The sequence below is a fragment of the Lissotriton helveticus genome, chromosome 2_2 (genome assembly GCF_964261635.1).
Source record: "Lissotriton helveticus chromosome 2_2, aLisHel1.1, whole genome shotgun sequence".
Lineage (NCBI taxonomy): Eukaryota > Metazoa > Chordata > Amphibia > Caudata > Salamandridae > Lissotriton > Lissotriton helveticus.
The window spans coordinates 382,347,140-382,369,970 of record NC_136060.1 but is presented as its reverse complement, the minus strand read 5'-3'; the positions used below and the strand labels follow the sequence as shown (position 1 = coordinate 382,369,970).

The window sequence follows — 22,831 nt, the reverse complement described above, 5'->3', positions numbered from 1 at the left end:
CAAGGTTTCACAGAAAGTCCTAGCATTTACAGTCAAGCACTCAAAAGACAACTAGACAATATTCACATGCCAACTGACACTGCCCTGCTCCAGTATGTCGATGATCTACTGATCACAGCCCGTTCTGAACGTGACTGCGAGCGAGCGTCACTTACAGTTCTGTATTTCCTAGCAGAGATGGGGCACAAGGTGTCCCCTTCGAAGCTTCAATTCTGTGTCCAGCAAGTGATCTACTTAGGCCACTTACTGTCCAAGAGGGGTAGGCAGTTGACACCAGACCGTATCCAGTTAATAGCGAGTCTTCCTCAGCCCAAGACCCAGAAGGAGGTACGTGCTTTTATCGGCCTCACTTCTTATTGTAGACAATGGATTTCTCAGTATGCATTTCTAGCCAAGCCACTGATACAGTTAACGACACAGGAGGCAGCCGTATCGACTGTCCTCCCTTGGACATCCGAACATACACTTGCTTTTAATGAATTAAAGAAAGCCTTATGCCAAGCTCCTGTTCTAGCAACACCGAACTACAGTAAGCCTTTTACACTTTTTGTTACAGAACGTGAAGGTACAGCATTATCTGTTCTCACACAAGATCAAGCAGGACAATACAAGCCTTGTGCTTATTTTTCGAGCACATTAGATCCAGTAGCCCAGGCTCTGCCTGCGTGCCTCAAGTCAGTTGCAGCCACAGCACTAGCTATCAGACAAAGTGATTCTATAGTATTAGGACACTCCCTGACAGTACAAGTTCCACACTCCGTGGAAGTTCTTTTAAACCGAACACAGACCCAACACTTGACAATTGCACGTTTAACAGGTTATGAATTGACACTGTTCCAGCCACACATAGAAATCAGACGCTGCAACGTTCTAAATCCAGCTACACTGTTACCGTCAGTTACTTCAAATCCTGCCACACATGACTGTGTGGAAGTAGTTAACACCATGACAAAGCCAAGACAAGACCTGACAGATATTCCATTACCAGATCCCGACCTGACACTTTATGTGGATGGTTCATGTATGAGAACCAGTACAGGAGTACTAGTAGCCGCGTATGCAGTGACTACTGAAACAGAAGTTATTGAAACACACCGTATTGACACTCTGTCCGCTCAAGCAGCAGAGCTAGTCGCTCTGACCCAAGCCTGCATACACGCCAAGAACCTGAAAGTTAATATTTACACAGATTCACGTTATGCATTCGGAGTCGTACACGACTTTGGAGTGCTCTGGCAAGAAAGAGGTTTTATGACTTCTCATGGAACCAAGATTCAGCATGGTCTCCTCATTCAAGCTCTGTTAGAAGCAATACATTTACCGACAGCTATCGCTATCATGAAGTGCAAAGCACATACGAAAGTCACTGACATTATTTCCCAAGGTAATGATCTAGCAGATCGAACAGCCAAGCTCACAGCTCAGACTCCAGACATTCCAGTTAACACGACACTGACATCCACTCCAGATCCGATTACATGTATGACAGTTAAGGACCCCACTCAAGATATCATAGACATACAGTTACATGCTACTCCTGAAGAAATCAAGAAATGGTCCGAACAAGGAGGGGTCCAGACAGATCAGGGATGGTTGACAAAGGGAAAAGCCACATGGTTTCTCCCCGACTCAATGGTTCAAGTCATTATTAATACCGCACATAGTCCTGCACATTTAGGAGAAAAAGCTATGTTAGACAGTATCCAGAACCTTTGGTTCAACAAGCATTTACGAGCTGCAGCCAAGCAGAAAGTCCGTACCTGTATGATATGTTGTCAGTTCAATCCAGGTAAAAGTGTCCCGGTGGAACAAGGTGGATTCCAGCCCCCTGACCACCCTTTTGAAGTCCTCCAGATGGATTATATTCAGATGGAGCGATGTCGAGGTTTCAAGTATGTCCTTGTAGTTGTATGCGCCTTGTCCAGGTGGACAGAGGCATATCCAGTTCCAGATTACACAGCAGCGACCACTGCCAAGCAGCTGGTTCGTGAATTTTTCCCTCGTTATGGACTCCCTAGGGTCGTGTATTCAGACAAGGGCCAGCCATTCTCATCTGAGTTAATGAAGCATGTTTCCCTTCTGTTAGGGTACCAGTGGAAGTTCCATTGTGTACGCCATCCTGAAGCAGCCGGTCTCGTAGAGAGACATAACCAGACACTAAAAATCCGTATTGCCAAGATCTGTCAAGAAAAAGGTGTAGACTGGCTAGTAGCCCTGCCAGTCGCCCTATTCTATATGCGCATGGTCGCACATTCCAGATCAGGTCTGTCCCCTTATGAGGTCGTATTCGGCCGCCCCCCGAACATGTGGGGTACACCTAGACCCCGCAGTATTACAGATGTTTCCAGTAATATGTTGACAGATTACCTAGCTTCCTTGATGTCTGCCCTACACTCTTGTCGTTCACAGGTTGCCGCCGCATTTCCAGACAATACCGAGGTGAAACCGCATGAAATCGTTCCAGGAAGTCTAGTGCTTGTCCGAAATTTTGATCGTTCAAGTCCGCTGGAGCCTCGCTGGAAGGAGCCAAAGTTAGTCCTTCTGACCACCCGCACGGCCGTGAAGTTGGAAGGCCGCAAAGGCTGGGTGCACCTGTCTCACGTCAAGAAATTCCATGGATGTCGCATAAAAACATTGGACTGTTCCATTTTTAAGGACTGCCAGAATTCTAAAAACTGCCCTATTCTCAAGGACTGTCCCGCTACAAACTTTGATTCCAAGCCTCCCCTGTTAGAGGAAACTCCGCAGCAGGAGTATAAAAAGAAGCTCCGGTCTAGTAAAATAAGTCAGCCAGTTTAATTGTCTAAGTCCCCCTCGGGTGAAACGGTTAGACAGGTTTCTGACATGTATGAGATAGACCCCCATAGTGAGAGAGTTAGTCAAAACTCTATCAGATGTATCGTTATTCTATGTTTTCTTCTATTTTTGAGTTTGATGGTTACCTGCACAAGTTATGCATTGCATTTATGTTTTCCAATTTCTCATGTAAATAAGTTTTCTAATGCTACAGTAGAGCACACATTTAGTGATCTGCCTCCTCACGAGCTATCCTATCGTCTTGCTATGAGAAACAATACATTTATAAGAATGTTACACTACTCACACCAGACCAGCAATGCCACTAACTGTTGGGTGTGTGGTCGACTCCCCCCTTTCCAGACACCGAAGGGAGTTCTGCCACTCTTTCCTTATCCGTTTTCACATAATGGTTCGTGTGGAGCATGGTCCACGTTAACGTCATCCTCAAATGATATGTCCCTTCTGAACAGTACATGTTTTCCAGACAAGCAAGGTCTCACCCATAGAACAGGGTTAGATCTAGAAAATGAAGTTTATAATTTGGGTAATTATTCTTCGAATTTTATGGTCCTGAATGTTCAGTCTGATACTACTCCAGATTTACCTGCTATTTCAGTATTACCAGTCAAAGGCGAATTATGTGTCCGAAAGAATGGTTCCGCACATGTAGGACATAGTGATTGTACTACTATTGTCGAGTATAGTGACAGTGGGAAATCTATTTTCAAAGCCTCACGTCATTCTTATTTTGTTTGTGGTCAGACCGCATATGTTCGTCTGCCCCTCGATTGGGATGGAACATGTTACATTGCCTTCCTACTGCCACCAGTTTTCCTAGCCCCATCCGATTATCATAGAAACACACATCTAGTACACATTAGACATAGAAGGGAGATCGAGTCCCCGATTGTCGATCAAACTGAAACTGCTCTAGAACAGTATACAGATTTCAATAAAGGTTTCTTCTTCTTTATAGGACCTATCCAGAATAGTAAGCTAATCCGTAGGTTAATAAGAACCCTTGAAGCAGTAGTGAATGAGACTACTTCTGCTCTAGGTAACTTAACCGAAGAGCAATCTGCTATGAGATTTGTCGTGCTCCAAAATCGTCTCGTTCTTGACGTCATACTGGCCGATAGAGGAGGAGCATGTAGAGTCATCGGATCTAGTTGCTGCATTTTCATTCCTAATAACGCGCCGTCTGTTTATTCAGCTATAACCAGACTTCATAAAGTTGCCCATCAGTTACACCAGAATCCAGGCACCTGGACATGGTCCGGTTGGCTCTGGAGTATAATTTCTGCCTGGGGATGGAAAGTATTGTCATTCCTAGGTATAGCAGTAATGATCGTTTTCAGTTGCTGCCTCTGTATACAATGTGGCCCTGCGATTTGCGGCATTTGTGCTACATCCTGTATTCCAAGTCCTAGTCCTAAATCCCGTTCCAAGGCAATTCGAGACGAGCAAATGATACTGTATGAAATGATAGATGGTATCATGAATATTGATGTTTCCTGATGGAAACGTAGTGACAAGGAGGGAATGTGGAAAAGTAAATTTTGCCATGTTCTGTGTCCCTACGTGTTCCTCATCTTATGTTATATGTGCATGATTAATATGCATATGTATTCCCTTATGATCGATTAAAGACGCAATTACAGTTGTGTCCATCTTTAGTATGCCAGTTTCCCGTTCTCGTGAAAGCTACGAGTATTAAGCCTATGTAAAGTTACGTTGCCATGTTTCACAGTGTGCACGTTAATTCAGTAAAAGTCCCCGTTTCTAGGCCTCAAAAGGGCCCGGACACCAGATTCAGCTCCTGTCTCCTGAACCCTCGCTGAGGAGCGATACAGCCCCCACCTGTATCCCTGACCCTTCACTTACTTCCTGCCTCACAGTGCCCGGCTCGGCCTGGCTCTGCCTGCCAGTCTGCCAAGAGTATGTTATGATTCTAGTTATCAGTCCAGCTCTCCTTCTCTGCATTCCTAAGCTACTGAATCGCATCAATAGTTTCCGTCATGGTCTAGCCTTTACGTCTCCATGTAAGAGAAATACTGTATTAATGGTCATTTAATATTCCTCAACACGCACTACATGTAGAATAATGCATGCACCAGTCTTAGAGTCTGTTAGCCTTTACCCTGATAACTTTTGGATTCTATCAACATGTTCTCTAAACATCAGATACTAGATAGTGTTTAGGTACATGTCGCTCTGACTCTCCAGACTTTAGTCTCTTCTTCTAGCGCAGAAGTCATAGCTCCAGTTCCTCCTAGTAACACGTCATTGCCAGCTTGCGCGCACCACTAGGTCAGAGGTTCCGGCTCCTTAGGTAGCCCCCTCCATGTTTCCGCCCCTTTTATGACATATTCTGTTACGTTTACATCACATGTCTATGTATACGCCTCTTGTTACACCCACTTCAGCCTTATCTTTCGCGACTGCTACGAACTCCACCCACTGCTACGCCTACTGTATGAACTCTAATGCAATTGTTTTAGTATATATATGTTATGTACTGTTATTAAAGTTAGCGCGCTCATCCCAGATCCTGCCCCCGGCAGCTGCCGGGCCCTGCCATCCTATTCCTGTGCAGGTTGTCCTGTTGCTGTCCTTTATGCTGTATTAAAACCTGCAAAACTCAAGATACCTCGAATCCTGACTCTTATTTATTGAGCTATCTGTTATTGTATATCTAGTCAAAAATTGAACCGGTATTTAATTATTTATTTACCACAAGATGGCGACCGCAGCGGACGTGTGTTAGCGAAGCTCCCGGTCCCGGCCCCGGTAAATGCCCGATTAGTAGTGCTAAGCCCTCCTCCAGCGTCTACCGCGGGGGCCCCTGACGCAGAGACTACGGTGCTCCCCCCGACGGCCCCTCTTTGAAGCCTTGGTAGGTTGCTGAGAAGCAGGTTACGCGAGGGGGCCCCGGGACACGTGGCGCCTGAAGTATTGCAGCAGCATGCTCACCAGGAGCCCAAGGTGAGCGGATTGGGTCTGGACTGTGGGGGCCCTTCCTGGGTCCTGGAGCTTTGTGGACACCGTCGGCTAGGCTAGCTGGCCCCCCAGCTGAGGGAGCCGCTGGACGGGTGGGCCCGAGAGTTGGTGGTGGAGCCGGAGGAAGTGCGGCCTCGTGCCACAGCGAGGAGCTTCTGGCAGCACATACTCGGCGGGACTCGCCATGTCCGGGGGGTCACGCAAGGGAGGACGCAACATTACAGACATGTTAACGAAGGGAACGGCTAAGGGGACAAAAAGCCCTTCAGGCCCGGCGGCGGCCGCGGACCCTGAGAGGAGGAGGGGGCCCCGATCACTAAAGCGTTCCTAGAGTCCCTGTTCAATTTTCTACGGGAGGATTTCCAGACCCTAAAGCAGGAGATGGCGGGAGAGTATCGGGAGCTCCGCCGCGAGGTCGACGGGCTGGGGGACAGGGTGGCCGCTGTCGAAGATGCTGATAAAACGCGGAGTGAGGATGTAGAGCAACTACAGCAGGAGGTGCTGCGCCTGCAGGAACAACAAGTGGACTTACAGGCCTATGCAGAAGATTTAGAAAATCGCTCCCGGAGGAACAATATACGCGTCCGAGGCGTACCATCCAATGCAGAGGGGGGTGATGTCACCCTGTTCCTGCAGGGCCTTTTTCAGGACATCTTAGGGGAAGGGGAAGACTTTGTGGTACGCATTGACAGGGCACACAGAGTGGGCTTGGCACGCAGAGCACCCGCTCCTCCGCCGGACATTTTGGCGTTTCTGCCAGATTTCCCAATGAAGGAGAGGATAATGCAGGAAGCGCGCCGAAAGCAGCCTCTACGCTATCAAGGCCAACAAGTCGCGCTCTATCAGGACCTTTCCGCTATTACTTTACAGAAGAGGAAGGCCTTCAAGGTTGTCACCACGTTCCTCCACGAGAAGGGGGTCCCTTACTCTTGGGGTTACCCCTGCTGCCTGGTTTTCAAATGGAAAGGCGCACTACACCAATTCCGATCTCTGACGGACGCGTGCACCCTGCTGGGTATAGAGATGGAGGAGGCTTTGACAGCCAGAGATGACGCAGGCAACCCCTCACAGGAGAGGCTCCCTCGCCCCACGGGGGAGGGCTGGCTGAAAGTGCGGCGTCGGCGAGCGCCCAGGTCGACTCGTAGGCCAGACCCAGCGACGGTGGCACAGGAGAAAGCGGCAGCCATCGAGGAGGTGTCCAAAGATACAGCGACACAAGACTGAGTCTCACCCTCATGTGCAGTGGAGGGGGGGTTTCTTCTATTAGCATTGCTTTCATGTGGGCTTGAATGGGGCCGGGCGAGGGGCCGCTGGGGTTGCCAGTGCCACGTTTCCCATTACTACTTCATTCCGGGGGCCTGAACAAGGACATGACCGGCCCAGGACTCTTTTGACTGTTGGGAGTTTATGGGGGGGATTGTGGTTGGGGTTAGGGAGGGCTCCGGAGGGGGATGGGGTGTTGTAATACGGGAGGAGCTCGGCACTAGTGCGGGGTTCAAGGTAGGATGGGGGGGGTTCCAAGTTCCGGTAAGAATGGATGAGTGTGGGGACGCTGGTGTGCAGGGGCGTCAGGGGATGCAGCTTGAAGGTTTGGAGGTTCCCTATGTCGGTGACTGAGATGTGCCTCCTCACTTTAAATGTCCGAGGCTTGAATAACCCGGTAAAGCGCAGGGCGGTATTGTCTCTCCTGGAGAACTCGAAGGCTGATATCTGCCTCCTGCAGGAGACGCACTTATTGCCCAAGGATTGTCATAGGATGAAATCGCGCCATTTCCCAGCGCAGTTTTTCTCTTCAGCATCCACAAAGACCGCAGGGGTTGCGATATTGGTGTCCCACCGCTTTAGAGGCAAGGTTCTGCAGAAAAGAGCTGAGATAAAGGGGCGACTGCTATCCTATAGCTTCTCTATGGGTGAGGTCACTTTCACAGCCAGTTCAGTATATGCACCTAACGAGGGACAAGAAAAGTTTTTTCACCAGGTTCTTGATGAGACAGCTATGTCCCCGGATAGACATATTGTGATAGGGGGGATTTTAACTTGGTCTTTGATAACCTACAGGACATATCAGGGCAGCGCTACTCGCAGACAGGCACTCTGTCGGAGGGGGGACACTGCAGATTGAGAGAGTTGGGGTTGACTGATCTCTGGCGGAGCTTCCACCGAGGTTCAAAGGATTACACTTACTACTCCAATGCCCACAAGACTTATGCTCGTTTAGACTACATGCTGACATCCACCTCACTTACAGCGCTGGCATCCCAGACTGACATTGGAGCGATGGCGCTGTCAGATCATTCGCCGCTCACGGCAGGGTTCTCCTCCCGCCCCTTGCCCACGCTCCGCGTTGCTGGAGATTGCGCGACACGTTACTTCATCGGAAAGAGGTTATAGCTCAAATCAAGGGGGCCATATCGGAATACGTGACATATAATCAGCCTTCTGACACTTCACAGGCCACACACTGGGCGGCGCTTAAGGCGGTGCTAAGAGGCGAGTTCATAGCGATATCGGCGGCGGAAAATGCGGAGCGGGCGCAAAAAAGGGAGGAGCTGTCGGCGACTACGCGCGAGCTGGAGAGGATCCATCAGCGAACAGGGGCGCCAAGAATTTGGAGGCAGCTCCGTTTGGCGCGTCAACAACTGGCGGCTCTTGACCAAGATCCCGCCGAATACGCGGCATTGAGGGTCCGTCATATGTACTACACAGGCGGGGACCGCTGCGGGCGGCTGCTGGGAAGGGCACTCAGGGAACGGGTTCAGCACCACACGGTACAAGAACTAAGCACACAGGCGGGCAATAGAGTTATAGGGGATAAGGCCATAGCGAATACCTTTCGCGACTTCTACTCCGTGTTCTATGCTGGAGCCGATCTTGACCCCGCGGATGGTGAAGCGTTTTTACGGGATGTCGCGCTGCCCACTCTCTCGTCGGAGCAGTCGGAGGCACTGGAGAGGGCGATAAGACCGGAGGAGGTGATTTCGGCGATCTCACGACTTAAATTAGCTAAGGCTCCGGGCCCGGATGGCTATACCGCCATCTTTTACAAAACCTCCTGCCTCCAACTAGCTCCGCTGCTCACCTCTCTTTTTAACTCATTCTCAGAAGCTGGTGCCATTCCGAGGGATCTGATGGAGGCCACCATCTTGGTCATTCCCAAGCCTGGGAAGGATCGCACGCAATGCAGCGCCTATAGACCCATCTCCCTCCTCAACGTTGATCTTAAGCTTTATACTAGCATCCTCGCCTCCCGGCTTGCGCCCCTGATGCAAGGGTTGGTTGATCCGGATCAGACGGGGTTTATCCCCGAATGACAGACGGCCGACAACACAAAGAGGGCGCTCCACCTGATCGAACGAGCCACAAGATTGCCCGGCGAGTTCATGATGCTGGCGATTGATGCCGAAAAGGCGTTCGATCGGGTCCATTGGCCGTACCTGGAACAGGTATTGATAAGGGCGGGATTGGGTGCCAAATTCCGCACATGGGTGCTGAACTGTTATACCTTCCCCACAGCGACTGTACGCGTCAATGGTTGCTCATCAGCCCGGTTCCCAATTGAGCGCGGAACCCGACAGGGGTGCCCACGCTCCCCCCCTACTTTTTGCACTATACATGGAACCGCTGGCACAAGCCCTAAGGACGGATCCCAGAGTTAAAGGGATAAAATTTGGAGCCTACATCCACACAATCAGTTTATATGCTGATGATGTGCTCCTGTCTCTGGCCACCCCGAGGGATTCGCTGCCGGCCAGTATCGAGATCCTAGACGCATTTGCAAAGGCCTCGGGCTTTAAGGTGAATATGGCGAAATCGCTGGCTTTGGATCTCTCTCTAGAGCGACAGACTCGTGCCTTTCTGGAGGAGCGCTTTCCTTTTCACTGGTCCTCGGAGGTGGTCCCCTACCTGGGGATTCACCTGGCGACCACTTTACAGGACACAGTGCGTATTAACTACGCCACCCTCCGCCGTACTATCCGCGCGGAACTGGGGCGATGGCGGCACCTGCCTCTCTCTTGGCTAGGACGAGTGGCGGCGGTAAAGATGACCATCCTGCCACAGATTTTGTATATCTTTTGGGCTATCCCGCTTCGACCGCCTGGGGGCTGGATTCGCCAAACTCAAGCGGAACTTGCGCAATTTGTCTGGAACGGAAGGCGTCCGAGGATGAAACTGCGGTTGGCGATGCTCCCTCCAGAGAAGGGAGGTCTGGGACTACCTGATCTGACACTATACTACCAGGCGACGCAACTCCGCACCCTGGTGGAGTGGAGTAGGTGGGAGTCGGAGCAGCACTTGCTCTTTCAGGATAAGGCGGTGGCCGGCCGGCCCCTGCAGGAGGTCCCCTTCCTCCGTAGACGACATAGACCGCCTAATCTATATGCCTCTTTCATCACCAGAGTTCCTCTGGGATCAGACTAATGCCCGACATGGTCTGACAACGTCTCCGCCGCTCCTGACGCCGCTGTTGGAAAATCCAGATTTTGGGCCTGGCAGAGATGTGCAGGCGTTCGCTCGATGGCGCCCAGCAGGCTGTCGGGTTTTATGTCACCTGTACTCCGACGGAGAGGTGACACCCTTTGAGCGCCTACGTCAAGAATATGGCCAACCAGAATCAGAACGCATATGTTATCTACAGGTGCGTCATTGGGCGCTTGACTTTCAAGTGCGGGAAAGAGCTGACCGGAAGCTCAGCCAATACGAGTATTGGCTGCTTTCCCGGAAGACGGACAAGCGACTTATATCGGACCTATACCGCTTGCTCCTGGAGCAATACTCTCGAGTTTACAACGCGGCGAGGGCACGCTGGGAGAGGGAACTGGGAAGGGACCTGAGTAATAAGGAATGGGAGGACATTTGCTATCGGGCCCAACACTCTGCTTACCATATGGGCCGGACGACCACTTTTACCAAGCTGGTGTCATACTGGTATTATACGCCCGAACGGTTGCACGAGCTGGATTCTTCCCGAGACGCAACCTGCTGGAGAGGCTGCGCAGAGACAGGCAGACTCACACACCTTTTGTGGGATTGCACACACATTCAGGAATACTGGAAGGTGGTTCTAGATTAAATTTATGCTCACTTCGACACGGAGATTCCTAGATTCCTGGCCTATGTCCTCTTGGGGCTTCCCAACGCCATTACCTTTCCCCTGAGAGCTAGAAGAGGGCGGCTGATCGCAATAGCGCTGGGCTCCGCCGTTCAGACAATTCTGGCCTTATGGCGCACGGCGCATGTGCCCACCATGCAGGGCTGGCTAGGCAGGCTTTGGTCAGTCTTAGGCATGGAGAAGCTGTCCCTGGCGAAAGCGGGAGAAGGGGTCAAATATGCGGAGTTATGGCAATCCTTTTTGTCACTCTTGGCCACAGAATTCAGGGAGGTGACCTGTCCCCGTTACCTACGGCTGCTACGGCTATCTCAGCTAGATGATGGAACTCAGGTTGAGTGAATGGATGCGTATGTGGACTGAGGAACTGGACTTGGAACGAGGGTGGTGGGTGGGCAAGTTGAGAGGGGGCGGGACACGAGGGGGTTGGGGGGGTTTGCTCTCGCTTCTGGCATTTGCACTTCAGCATCTTATACAGTCACCTTTCAGTATAGCTCAGGGACTCATTTTGCCATGTATGCTTCTTGATATGCTTTATTCTGAGGATCCTGTTTCATATCTAGCATTTGTCACATATACAATGTTTGCTGTATGCTTGCTGCATTACATGAGAGTCTTTTGTTCAATAAAAAGATTTTATACTAAACACTAAACAGCAAATTGGCTTCCATCACGCCCTTTCTCCTACACTTCACTAAGCACTTTTCTGGATCTTGTTCTGTTTCTATTCTTGGGGTCATATGCATCAATTAGCACTTCCACTAAATTAAACTCACTTTTTTTACAGCCTTGAGAAAGCCCTGGCGCCAATCGCCACAAGTGGCGAAACACGTGTCGGCTGTCCATGTTCAAAAATGCACTAATAAAGATTTCCTGTTCAAATTTGGAACAATCTTGTCTCTTGAATGGAACACTTTGAAAACATGATTTAGCCTTAAAAATAATACGGTCATAGAAACGGAATACACACTCTTCCCCTTTCAAAACAAATAGAACACTCAATGATATTGTGCTTGAGTAAATATTCAAGTTCCTTTATAACATCTTTTTGTAAGTGAAAATCAATTTGTCTGTGTCTTTGAGCAACAGGACAGACATCCTCATTAATGTGTAATTGGACTTTCATATTCTTGCGTTTTCCCTACTCTTGAAACAACTAAGGGAATTGACTTGACTATTTTGTGATGAGCTTTCATGTTATAGTTCACAGAAACAAGTCCCATATCATTGGCTGTGCTGAAGCTGGATAAACAGGTGCTTGACAGCGTGCCTTGAAGTACATGAATCAGTGGTTGTACTTTTGTTTTCTTATGCTTCATCATTGCCACAAATGAACCTGGCGTCGATGCAGCCCACGTATACACTTTAGTTTTCAATGGCATAAGTCGGGGCACTGGACACAGTTCATTACATGTCTCCTCAGGCATAATATTTATTGCTGCAATACTATCAATAATGAAAGATATTGAACAGCCATTTAGTGTGATCTTCAGACAATACTTGAACAACTTTGGTGCTGTGTCATGTCAGTTTCTCTTGGAACAGTGTTTTTCCTCACAGGCAAACAGTCTAACATGTGCTTGCTTCTCTGAGGTAAGCATCGACATGGCACACCCTGCTTCATTACTTTCACTTGATATTGATACAGAAGAACTATTAGATGAAGATTTAGATGTCGACTTAGTTTGATCAATTTAGCCTCAGCGGATGTGGTTGCTTAGCCTGATGGGTGTGCGTCGAACGTCGCTTCGGGAACATTCGGGTGCCGATTTGTCTTCATGCCAAGGCACACTTGCTTTTATTCTTTGCGTCACAAAATGGCTCTCCTTTCCACAGCCTTTGCAGATCCACCCAATGGCAGGGTATTTACCTTTGTGTGGAAACAAAAATTCACACCTGAAGCACAACTTCTTTTTCTGTGGAGAATTCATTCTGTGTCTCTCGGCCTTATTCTTTGGCTTATTTATCACATTCATTACTGACTCACTCTGGGCACACTCCAGCAGCCTCCATGTCGGTCTGCACACTCTTCACCTATGACAGCCAAGAGACCTTGCTCCAGACTAAGAGTTTCCGTCAGCATTCATCTGAACAAATCTGACAAGCATCAATAATCACTGTGAGGTGATCATTAAATTAATTGAACTTACAGTGTTTGATAAGAGTATCAAGACTCTCAACAAATTTGCTGATGGTCTCACCAGCTTTCTGTCTTTCTTGACAGAGAAGTATCTTTTGCAATTTACATCTGGCATTGGATTGAACTTGAGGTTCAGGGCTGCTTTGATTTGACTGTATGTAATTTTGACAGCTCGCTGCATTTTCTGTATGACTTCCTTTACACCTTCACCAACAAGAATCTTAAGGTACTTGATAATCTTCTTGTTATCTGCCTCTTCAATTGCAGCAATTAAATCATCAAACGTCTTTATCGAGCCCGTCCATTTGTCGCCAATATTCAACTTTTTGACAGTATCGAATGGCAGTGGTGGTTTCAAAAAGGTGTTAGCATTGTAACCATTTACGAGGTCGGCTGACACTGAGAGTGTAGTTTCTTCTGACTCCATCTGCTCTCCGCGAAGACCTGCTTCCTCCAGGCCATCTCCAAGGCTCTGTGGTGTGCTGGGATCTGGGTCGATTTGGACAGTTCATGGAACCTTGAACTCCCCGTTAGACTCCATGGGAGCCCTTTGCCTTTAGGAGACCTTGGGAGTTGTTTTGAGCCACCAACCGGCAGCTTTAGTGTTGGGCCGCTTTGGGTATGGACAGCTCTGCAAGCACAAACCTGGGTGCCTTCGCTGGGGTCACTCCCTTCAGCGCTGTGGCATAATGAATCTCTTACTCAGGACTGGTAAGCAGATGACCATTTCTTGTATCACTTTGCCTTTAGGTGTCGCTTTGTGCTGTCTGACACCTGGTTGATCTCTGCCTTGCAGCACGTCTGTTCGCAGTGTTTTCTTGCATTTGCTGCTATTTCAAAACCTGGCTGCGTCCGCCTAAAGCATTGTGACTCTATATGAATGTATGGCTTTGAGTTGCGTAGTAGCGCAGTACCTCTTTGTGTGGCCTTTCCAGCAGGTTCTCAGCCACTGATGTGTAGACTTTTCATTGACGCTTTCATTAGCGTAAATTGCTTTTCATGGAACTGGGGCTGTGCTTTGACTTCGCATACACCAAACGTTGATTCCGCTATTTGATGTAGGCACACATGGCACGCACAAGTAGTTTGCTAGACCACAGCAAACTATCTGGGAAAACACTGTTGATCTTTGCGTTACTTATCCCCTTTCTCGTCGCCAGTTGTAGCATCCTCCCCAGCTAGAGTACTCACCAATGACTATGCTACACACAGAGCTAGTATAACGTCTTTATTCTTCTGCGTGTAACTGCAAACTCAACATTCTAAACCTGCATATGCCTATGTCACAGCTCTATGGAGTCTATCAGGAGCCACGAAGGTTCCTTCAGTACAACTCACATGACACTACAGATACGTACTTCTGAGTTTGGCTGGCATAATCAGCAACTATCGATTAGTCTTGAATGTTTGCAAGATTAGTTCCATCGACAAAAACAAAATGGAGCAAAACTTGTGTATTTCAGAGTAGAAGTAGGTGGTAATGTATATGAAAACAGCACGGCCGGACTGAGAACGCTGACTACCCATTGCAATTAAGTTGGACTGGCTGGTGGAGGGGGGGGAGGGTGCTGGTGGGAAACACTGCTGCTGCTTTTGTTACAGCAGGCCAACATTGAAGCACTGCTGCAGAACTACCCCCAATAACAAAAACGGTCCCCACAGCTCCAAAACCGGCCCCCACCCTTTTGTCCCACCGGGAAAATTCCTACTGCTCGCTACGGCCAGTACGGCCCTGGAAATCAGGATTGTAAATATGAAACAAATTCAAGACCAACATCTCTTCCTCAAATTTTGTGTCATGTCTGTCTTGTGCGATATAATGACCATCTGCTTTACTGTTATCTTTGTAAATAATATGTGATTCAGAGTTAATTCCAAGAAATCTTTTGCTGCTAGTAAATCTGAGGAGTCGCTTTGGTAAACAGATCGCTGTGAATGGAGGCGCTGTGTGCTATTTGAAAACTTGCACCAAAGTAGACCCTTAGGAGAATTTCACTCACAATTTATAATTTGGTGGCAAATGAAGACAACACTGATGCTTAATGTAGGGACTGACAATTAAGCAAAATTCCACTCTCATCTGTTCCTGGAGCAATGAGCTTGATGACATATCAATTTAATGTACACATTTATGTTAGATGCGCTTGTGAACAATAATCTATTCAACTGAGTCATGTGAATTACATATCCTAACTTGGCTAGGTGTTCATCCGAGCAAATATACATCAATAAAATTGTAATCTTACCTGTATTTATACATAGCCCTGCTTCTCTCTTTTTAAATGGTAATACGTTTAAGTTCTTTTAATAATATGAGCTGTTTTGTTCATGCCTTACCTTGTTTCCATGACAAGTCTTTGTTGTAAAGTTGAAGACATGTTCTAAGAAAATCCTTTGCATTGAAACAGATAACACTCCCTTTACTCTGCAGTATCAGCAATAACATTTTTCTGTAAGAAATATTGAGAAAACTGTAGAATAACTTAGGAAGGCATATTCAAAGTCCAAAATCGACTTAACTCCAACTTTTGAAAGGCAGATGTGTGTGGAACTACAATCTTAAATCCTGACAATGGCATATATCAGAGACATTTTATACACATAATGCAGTTCTCTAACAAGAGTTGTTCCATAGATTCACCTGCTTAAAATATGGTTATTCTCCGTGTGATTTTACATAACATTTACCACTTTTTCTGCCTGAGGCTCATGGGCCATTTCAGACCATTCCTTACAAGTCTGAAGCTCCTGTAGGCTTTGGTCTATGGAGCAGGCCAGGGTGGCAGCATGTGAATATGTGAAAGAGATTAGCACATCACAGTTACGGGCAGATAACACTTGTTTCTCCAACACTGCAAATCGTTCATAGCTTTGTATGCTTAGAACTGAGTACCTTGATCAAATTGCCAGACGGACGGAGGGACTGGTACTTATACATCATCTAAATTTCTAAAGCAATTACGATGTACGATTTTTCCAACCTGAGTGTCAGCACTGGCACCTACCTCCAATTAGAAATGCCATGGAAATGTATCAGCTGATTTTAATGCCATTGATTTGCAGTCTTTCTGGCAATGGTATGCTTGCTAGAAATGCTGCTTTCTTTGTCAAGTTTCTGGTCGAGAGACATAAAATCACAATACTGGATGCTTGTTCACTCTGACCATTAGGCAAATCTCCATATTGTACGAGGATCAGTTACTCGAAATGGCTTTTTGAAGGATCAGAAAGACCAGTTAATGTTCCAAAATAGGGGTCAATTTCTCTGTTTCAGTTGTCATACTGACCAAGGACATTTTTGCGTTGAAAGTTAAGTATGTTTTTATTGCCTCATCCTTAGTAGAATTTTCTAAAAGATTCAAAGGCAAAAAAGCTTGCAGCTCACATATTCTCATATCCAAGGTTACAACTACTACTACTACTACGACTTGAAAACTATGTCATCTTGCAACTGTGCACTGGTTCAAACAGTGTGCCCCTTAACTCCATGACCACCACAATTAGTTTCATGGTTAGAGATGATAATCTGACTGGAGTATACAGTACTAGAATACCTCAAATCCATTTTAAAGGCAACATAAAGGGGCCGATTCTGATCCTGGATTTTTATTTTCCATACAAATAGGATTTGTATTTTTTTCCATACAAATTGTAAAAGTCCCTTCCAACCCGTGTAGTACGATTCGTATGGAAAAAATACATGCAGATCGGCCCGATCCTTACAAATCGGATCGGGAAAAGCTGTACGACACGGACTTGTAAAAAAGACCATACAATTTGTAAAAAGGCTGTCCAACCCGTCAAGTACGATTCGTACCGGGTTGTCAGCATACGATTTGAATGGAAAATGGCCTGTATACGGGGAATGACTCGTACCGGGCAACGAAACGAACCCCTTGTACCCTGGTATGACTCGTTCTGGGGGTACGACTCATACCGGGGTATGGGTCGTTTAGGGGTATGAGGCGTACAGGGGTCCCCCCACATGCGAGGCGTGTGTATGGTGCGTACCCCAAATCGCGCATGTACGCACCGTACATACGCGATTTTGGGGTACGGTGCGTACATACACGATTTTGGGGTACGGTGCGTACACAGGGGATTTTGGGGTACGGTGCGTACACAGGGGATTTTGGGGCACGATGCGTACACAGGGGATTTTGGGTACCGTGCGTACATACGCGATTTTGGGGTACGGTGCTTGTACGGTGCGTACACGACCAGTACCCCTTCATCGCGTATGTACGCACCATACCCCATTTTCCGTGTCATCCGTACGCACCGTACATACGCACCGTACCCCTGTATTCATGGGGTGTACGACGCGTACATGGGGGGGTCTGTCTCGTACTGTTTTCGGGGCGTACAAGGTTTTTCCGGCACTTTTTGGCTCTTGTAAAAAAAAGAGCCGTACAGAGTGCCGTTTGTACGAATCGTACTTGCCGGGTTGTAAACTGCTGCCGGAAATACATGGGAACGTTGCGTCCAGAGCAATCCGAATCGGAATTGCTTGTATATACGAGTTGTATGGTCTTTTTTACAATTTGTATGGAGTGTGTCTATTTGTACGGATCGTACTTCCTTGGTTGTAGGGGCCTCCTTACAAGTACGAGTTGTATGGGGAAAACGCTCCATCTCACGATTTGTACAGCGTTTTTCCAGGATCGGAATCGGCCCCAAAGTCACACTTTTCCATTTGTCCTGGTGTATCCGTCTTGCAGAAAGGGCACCCGATAGACCTAATATTGACGTACACTTATCTAGTAAAATGTAATGTCCACAATCTAGGCCTTTAGAAGCGAGACTGATAAATTCAGAGATTCGCATTTGTAAAAGGAAGCCTTCTCTTCACTACTGCTGTAAAGGTTAGTATGAACTCCCAATTCACAAGGCCTTTCAAGCATATGATAAGGAGAACTAAAACACAGTGATGAGAATCATTTTGCAGCTATCTGAAAATGAGCCAGGGATACATTACAGGCAAAGGGCCTCTCCTTTTGGGAAAAGTGAGATTTCACATTTCCGCAGGTCTACCCATAACCTGTCTAAAAGTATTCACCTTTTAAGTCAAGGTTTCAAAATTGTGTTTTTGTTGTTCCTTTCATGTGAATTACTGTCAGATGGTGCTGGGATGAATTCTCATATAAAATGGGCTTAGGCCCTTATTAAAGCAGGGAAAAAGGCGGGCCAGGAAACAGCCTTTACATCGCAGCTCGAACCATGCTGTGCCTTAACAACGTGGTCTGAATCATGAATGAGTCTTAATAACGCCTTTAGGAAAGCGTTGTTAAACTAATGTTGATTTTTAAGTCTAGTGCCACTTTATTTATATTTATTTATAAAAACATTTGTAAAGCGCGAAACGAAGGCCCGTGGGCATCTCGGCGCTAAGTAACTGCAATGTTTAGCCAGCAAGGGGGGACTGAGGTTCATTGGTTAAAAAGCCAGGTTTTAAGGTTTTTGCGGAAAGACCACAGAGAAGTACTGGTCTTTATGGAATGGGGCAATGTGTTCCACAATTTTGGAGCGGCTACGAGAAAGCACACTTTTCTCAAATCTATGCTTCTGTTGATGATCCAAGTACAGAAAAGGTGAAGGGCCATTGTAATGATTTTCTGTCTTTATAGATGAAGTGGAGGAAGCAATTGCTCAAAGTCTGGGTGGGAAGGCTCCCGGACTGGATGGAGTTCCAATAGATCTTTTAAAATATTCCATTGAGTTCTGAGCACCTCTGTTAGTGAATGCTTTTAATGGTTTGACTCACTCCCCGCTACCTGAACCTTGGTCATTGTCTATCGTCGTGCCAATTTACAAAAAGGGAGACCTCACCCAGCCTAGTTGCTATAGACCGATCTCCCTTATCTACACCATGGCTAAGATTCTAGGGGGAATCTTATACAACTGTATTAAGGACTGGGTAGAAGCAAAGTCACTTTTATATCCCTGTCAATATGGGTTCAGGAGTAATGTTGGCAATGTCGAACAATGCTTAAATTTGGCACTGATATTAGGAAAATATACGATTGCACGTAAGTCAAGAGTATATTTTGCTATCATGGATCTATCACAAGCTTTTGACTGTGTAAATCGGTCTAAGCTTGGACAAACCTTTTGGCGCAGGGACTAGATGAGACACTAGTGCACTTTGTTGCATATTTGCACACAGATATGAAGGCCAAGGTTAGAATCCCCACAGACGATGAGGTTTCATCTCCAATAAATGTTTTGTGAGTAGTGAGGCAAGGTTGCGTACCACTTTTATTCATATTATATATTAATAACATTCTCTCATTTGTAATCAACAAGACCCCAGACGTTTCTCTAAACAATAGCTCCCATTTACCCTCACTTTTATTTGCAGCTAATGCTGTTTTAGGCACGCACGCCGAACGCTTGACGACGCCTGGTAGATTTACAAACAAATTTTAACAACTCCTTTATTATGGCCTTTGGCCCAAAGAAACATTCTCTATTTCTGCAGGCAACAAAAACAAGCTATTACAAGTTAGTACATTTTACTATTTGGGAACATCATTTGCAGCCACAGGCTCATGGGGCACAATGGTTGCGCAAAGCGGGCGAAAACTAACAAAATAAAATGTACACACTATTTTCCTTACCACAACCGAAGGGTGGAGGTGCTCTCTCCCATTTATCGCAGACATATATACACAATGTTTGCCTGCGGCCACGTATGACACTGGCGTCTGGGGATTTCAGAATTGCAACCGAGTTCAATTGGAAGAGAACAGATTTTATAGAAAGACCCTCATGGCTTCTATTTCATCTTCTACTTACATTTACTATAGAGAAATAGGTATCTCATACTTCGAGTATTACATAAAGACCCGACCGCCGTTATTGTGGCTTGCCATCTGGAAAAATGAAACAGCTTGCTGAACCAGGAACATCATTAAGGATTGCTACAGTTGGGGGGGCGTGGCCACGCAAGCGTCCAAGATGGCCGCTTTTGCTTGAAGCTTTGCCGGCCGGACTTGCATTCCCATGTTTGCGGCATGAAGAACTGGATTAAAATATTTGGAAAGCATATCGCTGAGCTGTAGAAATGAGGAGTACTCCAGAGATCCCTGTCTGAGGCCTCTGCGACGCTCCGAACCGGTGTTTGCAGCTGCTGCGTATGGCGTTCCTGACCTCCATGCACCGTGACCTGGAACCATGTTGGAATCGCTGAGGCCGTGAGACACGATCGCTACAGGAGGTGAGCGGGTGCCGCTGGTCGGTGTTCCGATGCTGCGGTCATCCCACGCATAGTTGCTGAGGTGACAACCCCCTCCCCCAAAACACACTTTGTGCCGGGCTGCAGGTGCTGCGTGAGTAGCGTTAGACCCGTCCCGGCGATTACCGCTACGCAGGGGGTCCGTGTTGGGGACAGGGCCTTCCGGTCCCCCAATTGTTACATGGGGTGCGATGTGTGTGTGTGTGTGTGAGGGCAGCCAGCTCGATTCCGCAAGCACCATCGACGCGGCTGGGGCCCACCTGAGTGGTTCCTGCTCCCTCCTTCACCCCCAGGCCCTGCGGGCCCAGAGAAGCCGGATCTGCTTCAGGACTGAGGGTAATGAAAAGGGGACTCAGCGAAGCATTGCTTCTTCCCTAAATAAGCTGCAGGTGATACCCTGTATAACTGCTTGGGGGCCAGTTTCATATCCACATGGCTACACTAACGGCCTTGAAGGTCCAGATACCAGGCTACAAGTGTACTGCGGGACGCCTGGGGCCCACTGACCTACAGAATCTCGGCGCTTCTTCTCCTGGAGGCTCCACATAACCCAGTTGCTTCCATACCCCGGAGGTCACGGGAAGATAAACACACTGGGGGTACATTCTGGTCCTTGATACATAGCAAATAGCGTGCTCTTTTAAGTGCGTAACATTCACAGGCTCCTTCCAATCCCGTGGAGCTGAAAGGTGCTGTTAGATTTTGGGGTCTCTGGTTGGCACAGGTAGGTACTTGTGACAAGTAGGGACCCTCTCCTCTAGTCAGGACAAGGGGATTACACACCTAAAATAACCCCTGCTCACCCTCTAGGTTGCGTGGCGCGAGCAGTCAAGGCTTATTTCAGAGTCGTTGTAAATTAAGCAGTTGTGACCACATACAGTAACCCAGTGACAACACTACGAATGGACACCACACAGGTTTTATATAAAAAATAAGTAGACTTTATATAGAGTTACCACAAGACCATAAACAACAAAAATACACACTATGATTACTTTAAGATGGTAGATTTAAGCTTAGTTCAGTTCAGTTCTTAGATGCGACACTGCGTCAATGTACCGTAAGTTGCGTTGCACTTCCACGACAAGCAATGTCGCAGCGATGGGAAATGCGGCAAAGTTCAGATACAAAGAAATAAAGACGTGAAGATCTTCCAGATGCGGTGCACTTCTCGGGGATGCGAGAAGTTCTCGGCTTGATGCGTGGACTGCAGCGGCGACACCCTTACGAAGCGACAGCAACAGCTCCAGCGGCGACGCTCTTCTCCCACGATGCGTGAAGCTTCCGCTCGATGCGACAACTACAGCGGCGGCATCCAAGATGCGATGGCAGCAGCTCTGACGGTGGCGCGCTTCTCGGGGATGCGAGGTGCTCTTGGACGATGTGGTGCAATGCGACAGTTCCAGCGGCGACACCCTCCTTTCTCCAGAGTTGCGACGGCAGGCACAGCGACGGCGACACACTACAACCTCGTTGCGAGTTTCTTCTCCTGATGCGGTGCAGTGCGACAGCTCCAGCGGCAACACCATCCTTCTTCGGACTTGCGTCGGAGGCAGCAGCGACGGCGACACGCTTCCTCTTCGTTGCGGCCTGCTTCTCTCCGATGCGGTGCAGTGCAGCGGCGACACCCTCCTTTCTCCGTAGTTGCGACGGCAGGCACAGCGATGGCGACACCCTTCTTCTCACTGAGTCGCGCTTCCAGCTCCTTGTGACACGCAGTTCCTCAGAAGGCCCAAAACAGTAGCAAAGGAAATGATGGACGGAGCATTGACAATACAAACACTCACCCCCAGTCAACTGATCTGGGTTTAATCCATCACCGTTCTTTAGCTCACTCCGCCACCCCAGTTCAGACATGGCCATATGCAAATCAGTCTGACCCTGTGCCTCATGGGAACAGTCCAGCCCGAACTGCCAAGCCATGTCTTCCCTGGACCAGAATCAAGCTTCCCAGGACCGGTTTCTGGCATTACAGCCGTCTTCAGCCGGGCTTGCTTGACTCCAGTGGCAAAGTGAGCAAGGGACTCACGTCTGAGCATACCATGCCAACCTAGGGCGAACAAAGAAAAACCAAAGGAAATGATGGACGGAGCGTTGACAATACAAACACTCACCCCCAGTCAACTGATCTGGGTTTAATCCATCACCGTTCTTTAGCTCACTCCGCCACCCCAGTTCAGACATGGCCATATGCAAATCAGTCTGACCCTGTGCCTCATGGGAACAGTCCAGCCCGAACTGCCAAGCCATGTCTTCCCTGGACCGGAATCAATCTTCCCAGGACCGGTTTCTGGCATTACAGCCGTCTTCAGCCGGGCTTGCTTGACTCCAGTGGCAAAGTGAGCAAGGGACTCACGTCTGAGCATACCCTGCCAATTTAGGGCGAACAAAGAAAAAACAAAGGAAATGATGGACGGAGCGTTGACAATACAAACACTCACCCCCAGTCAACTGATCTGGGTTTAATCCAACACCGTTCTTTAGCTCACTCCGCCACCCCAGTTCAGACATGGCCATATGCAAATCAGTCTGACCCTGTGCCTCATGG

At 47.9% G+C, this 22,831-nt stretch overlaps 1 protein-coding gene across 1 annotated transcript in view; it reads right to left on the bottom strand.

Annotated features, from left to right (window-relative positions):
- POLN (DNA polymerase nu) overlaps positions 1 to 22,831 on the bottom strand; it is a 2,689,548-nt gene that overhangs the window by 1,764,984 nt on the left and 901,733 nt on the right. The window contains exon 10 of the mRNA XM_078678603.1: positions 15,384 to 15,496. Coding sequence (XP_078534729.1) covers positions 15,384 to 15,496 — 113 coding nt within the window. The remainder of the gene's footprint in view (positions 1 to 15,383; positions 15,497 to 22,831) is intronic.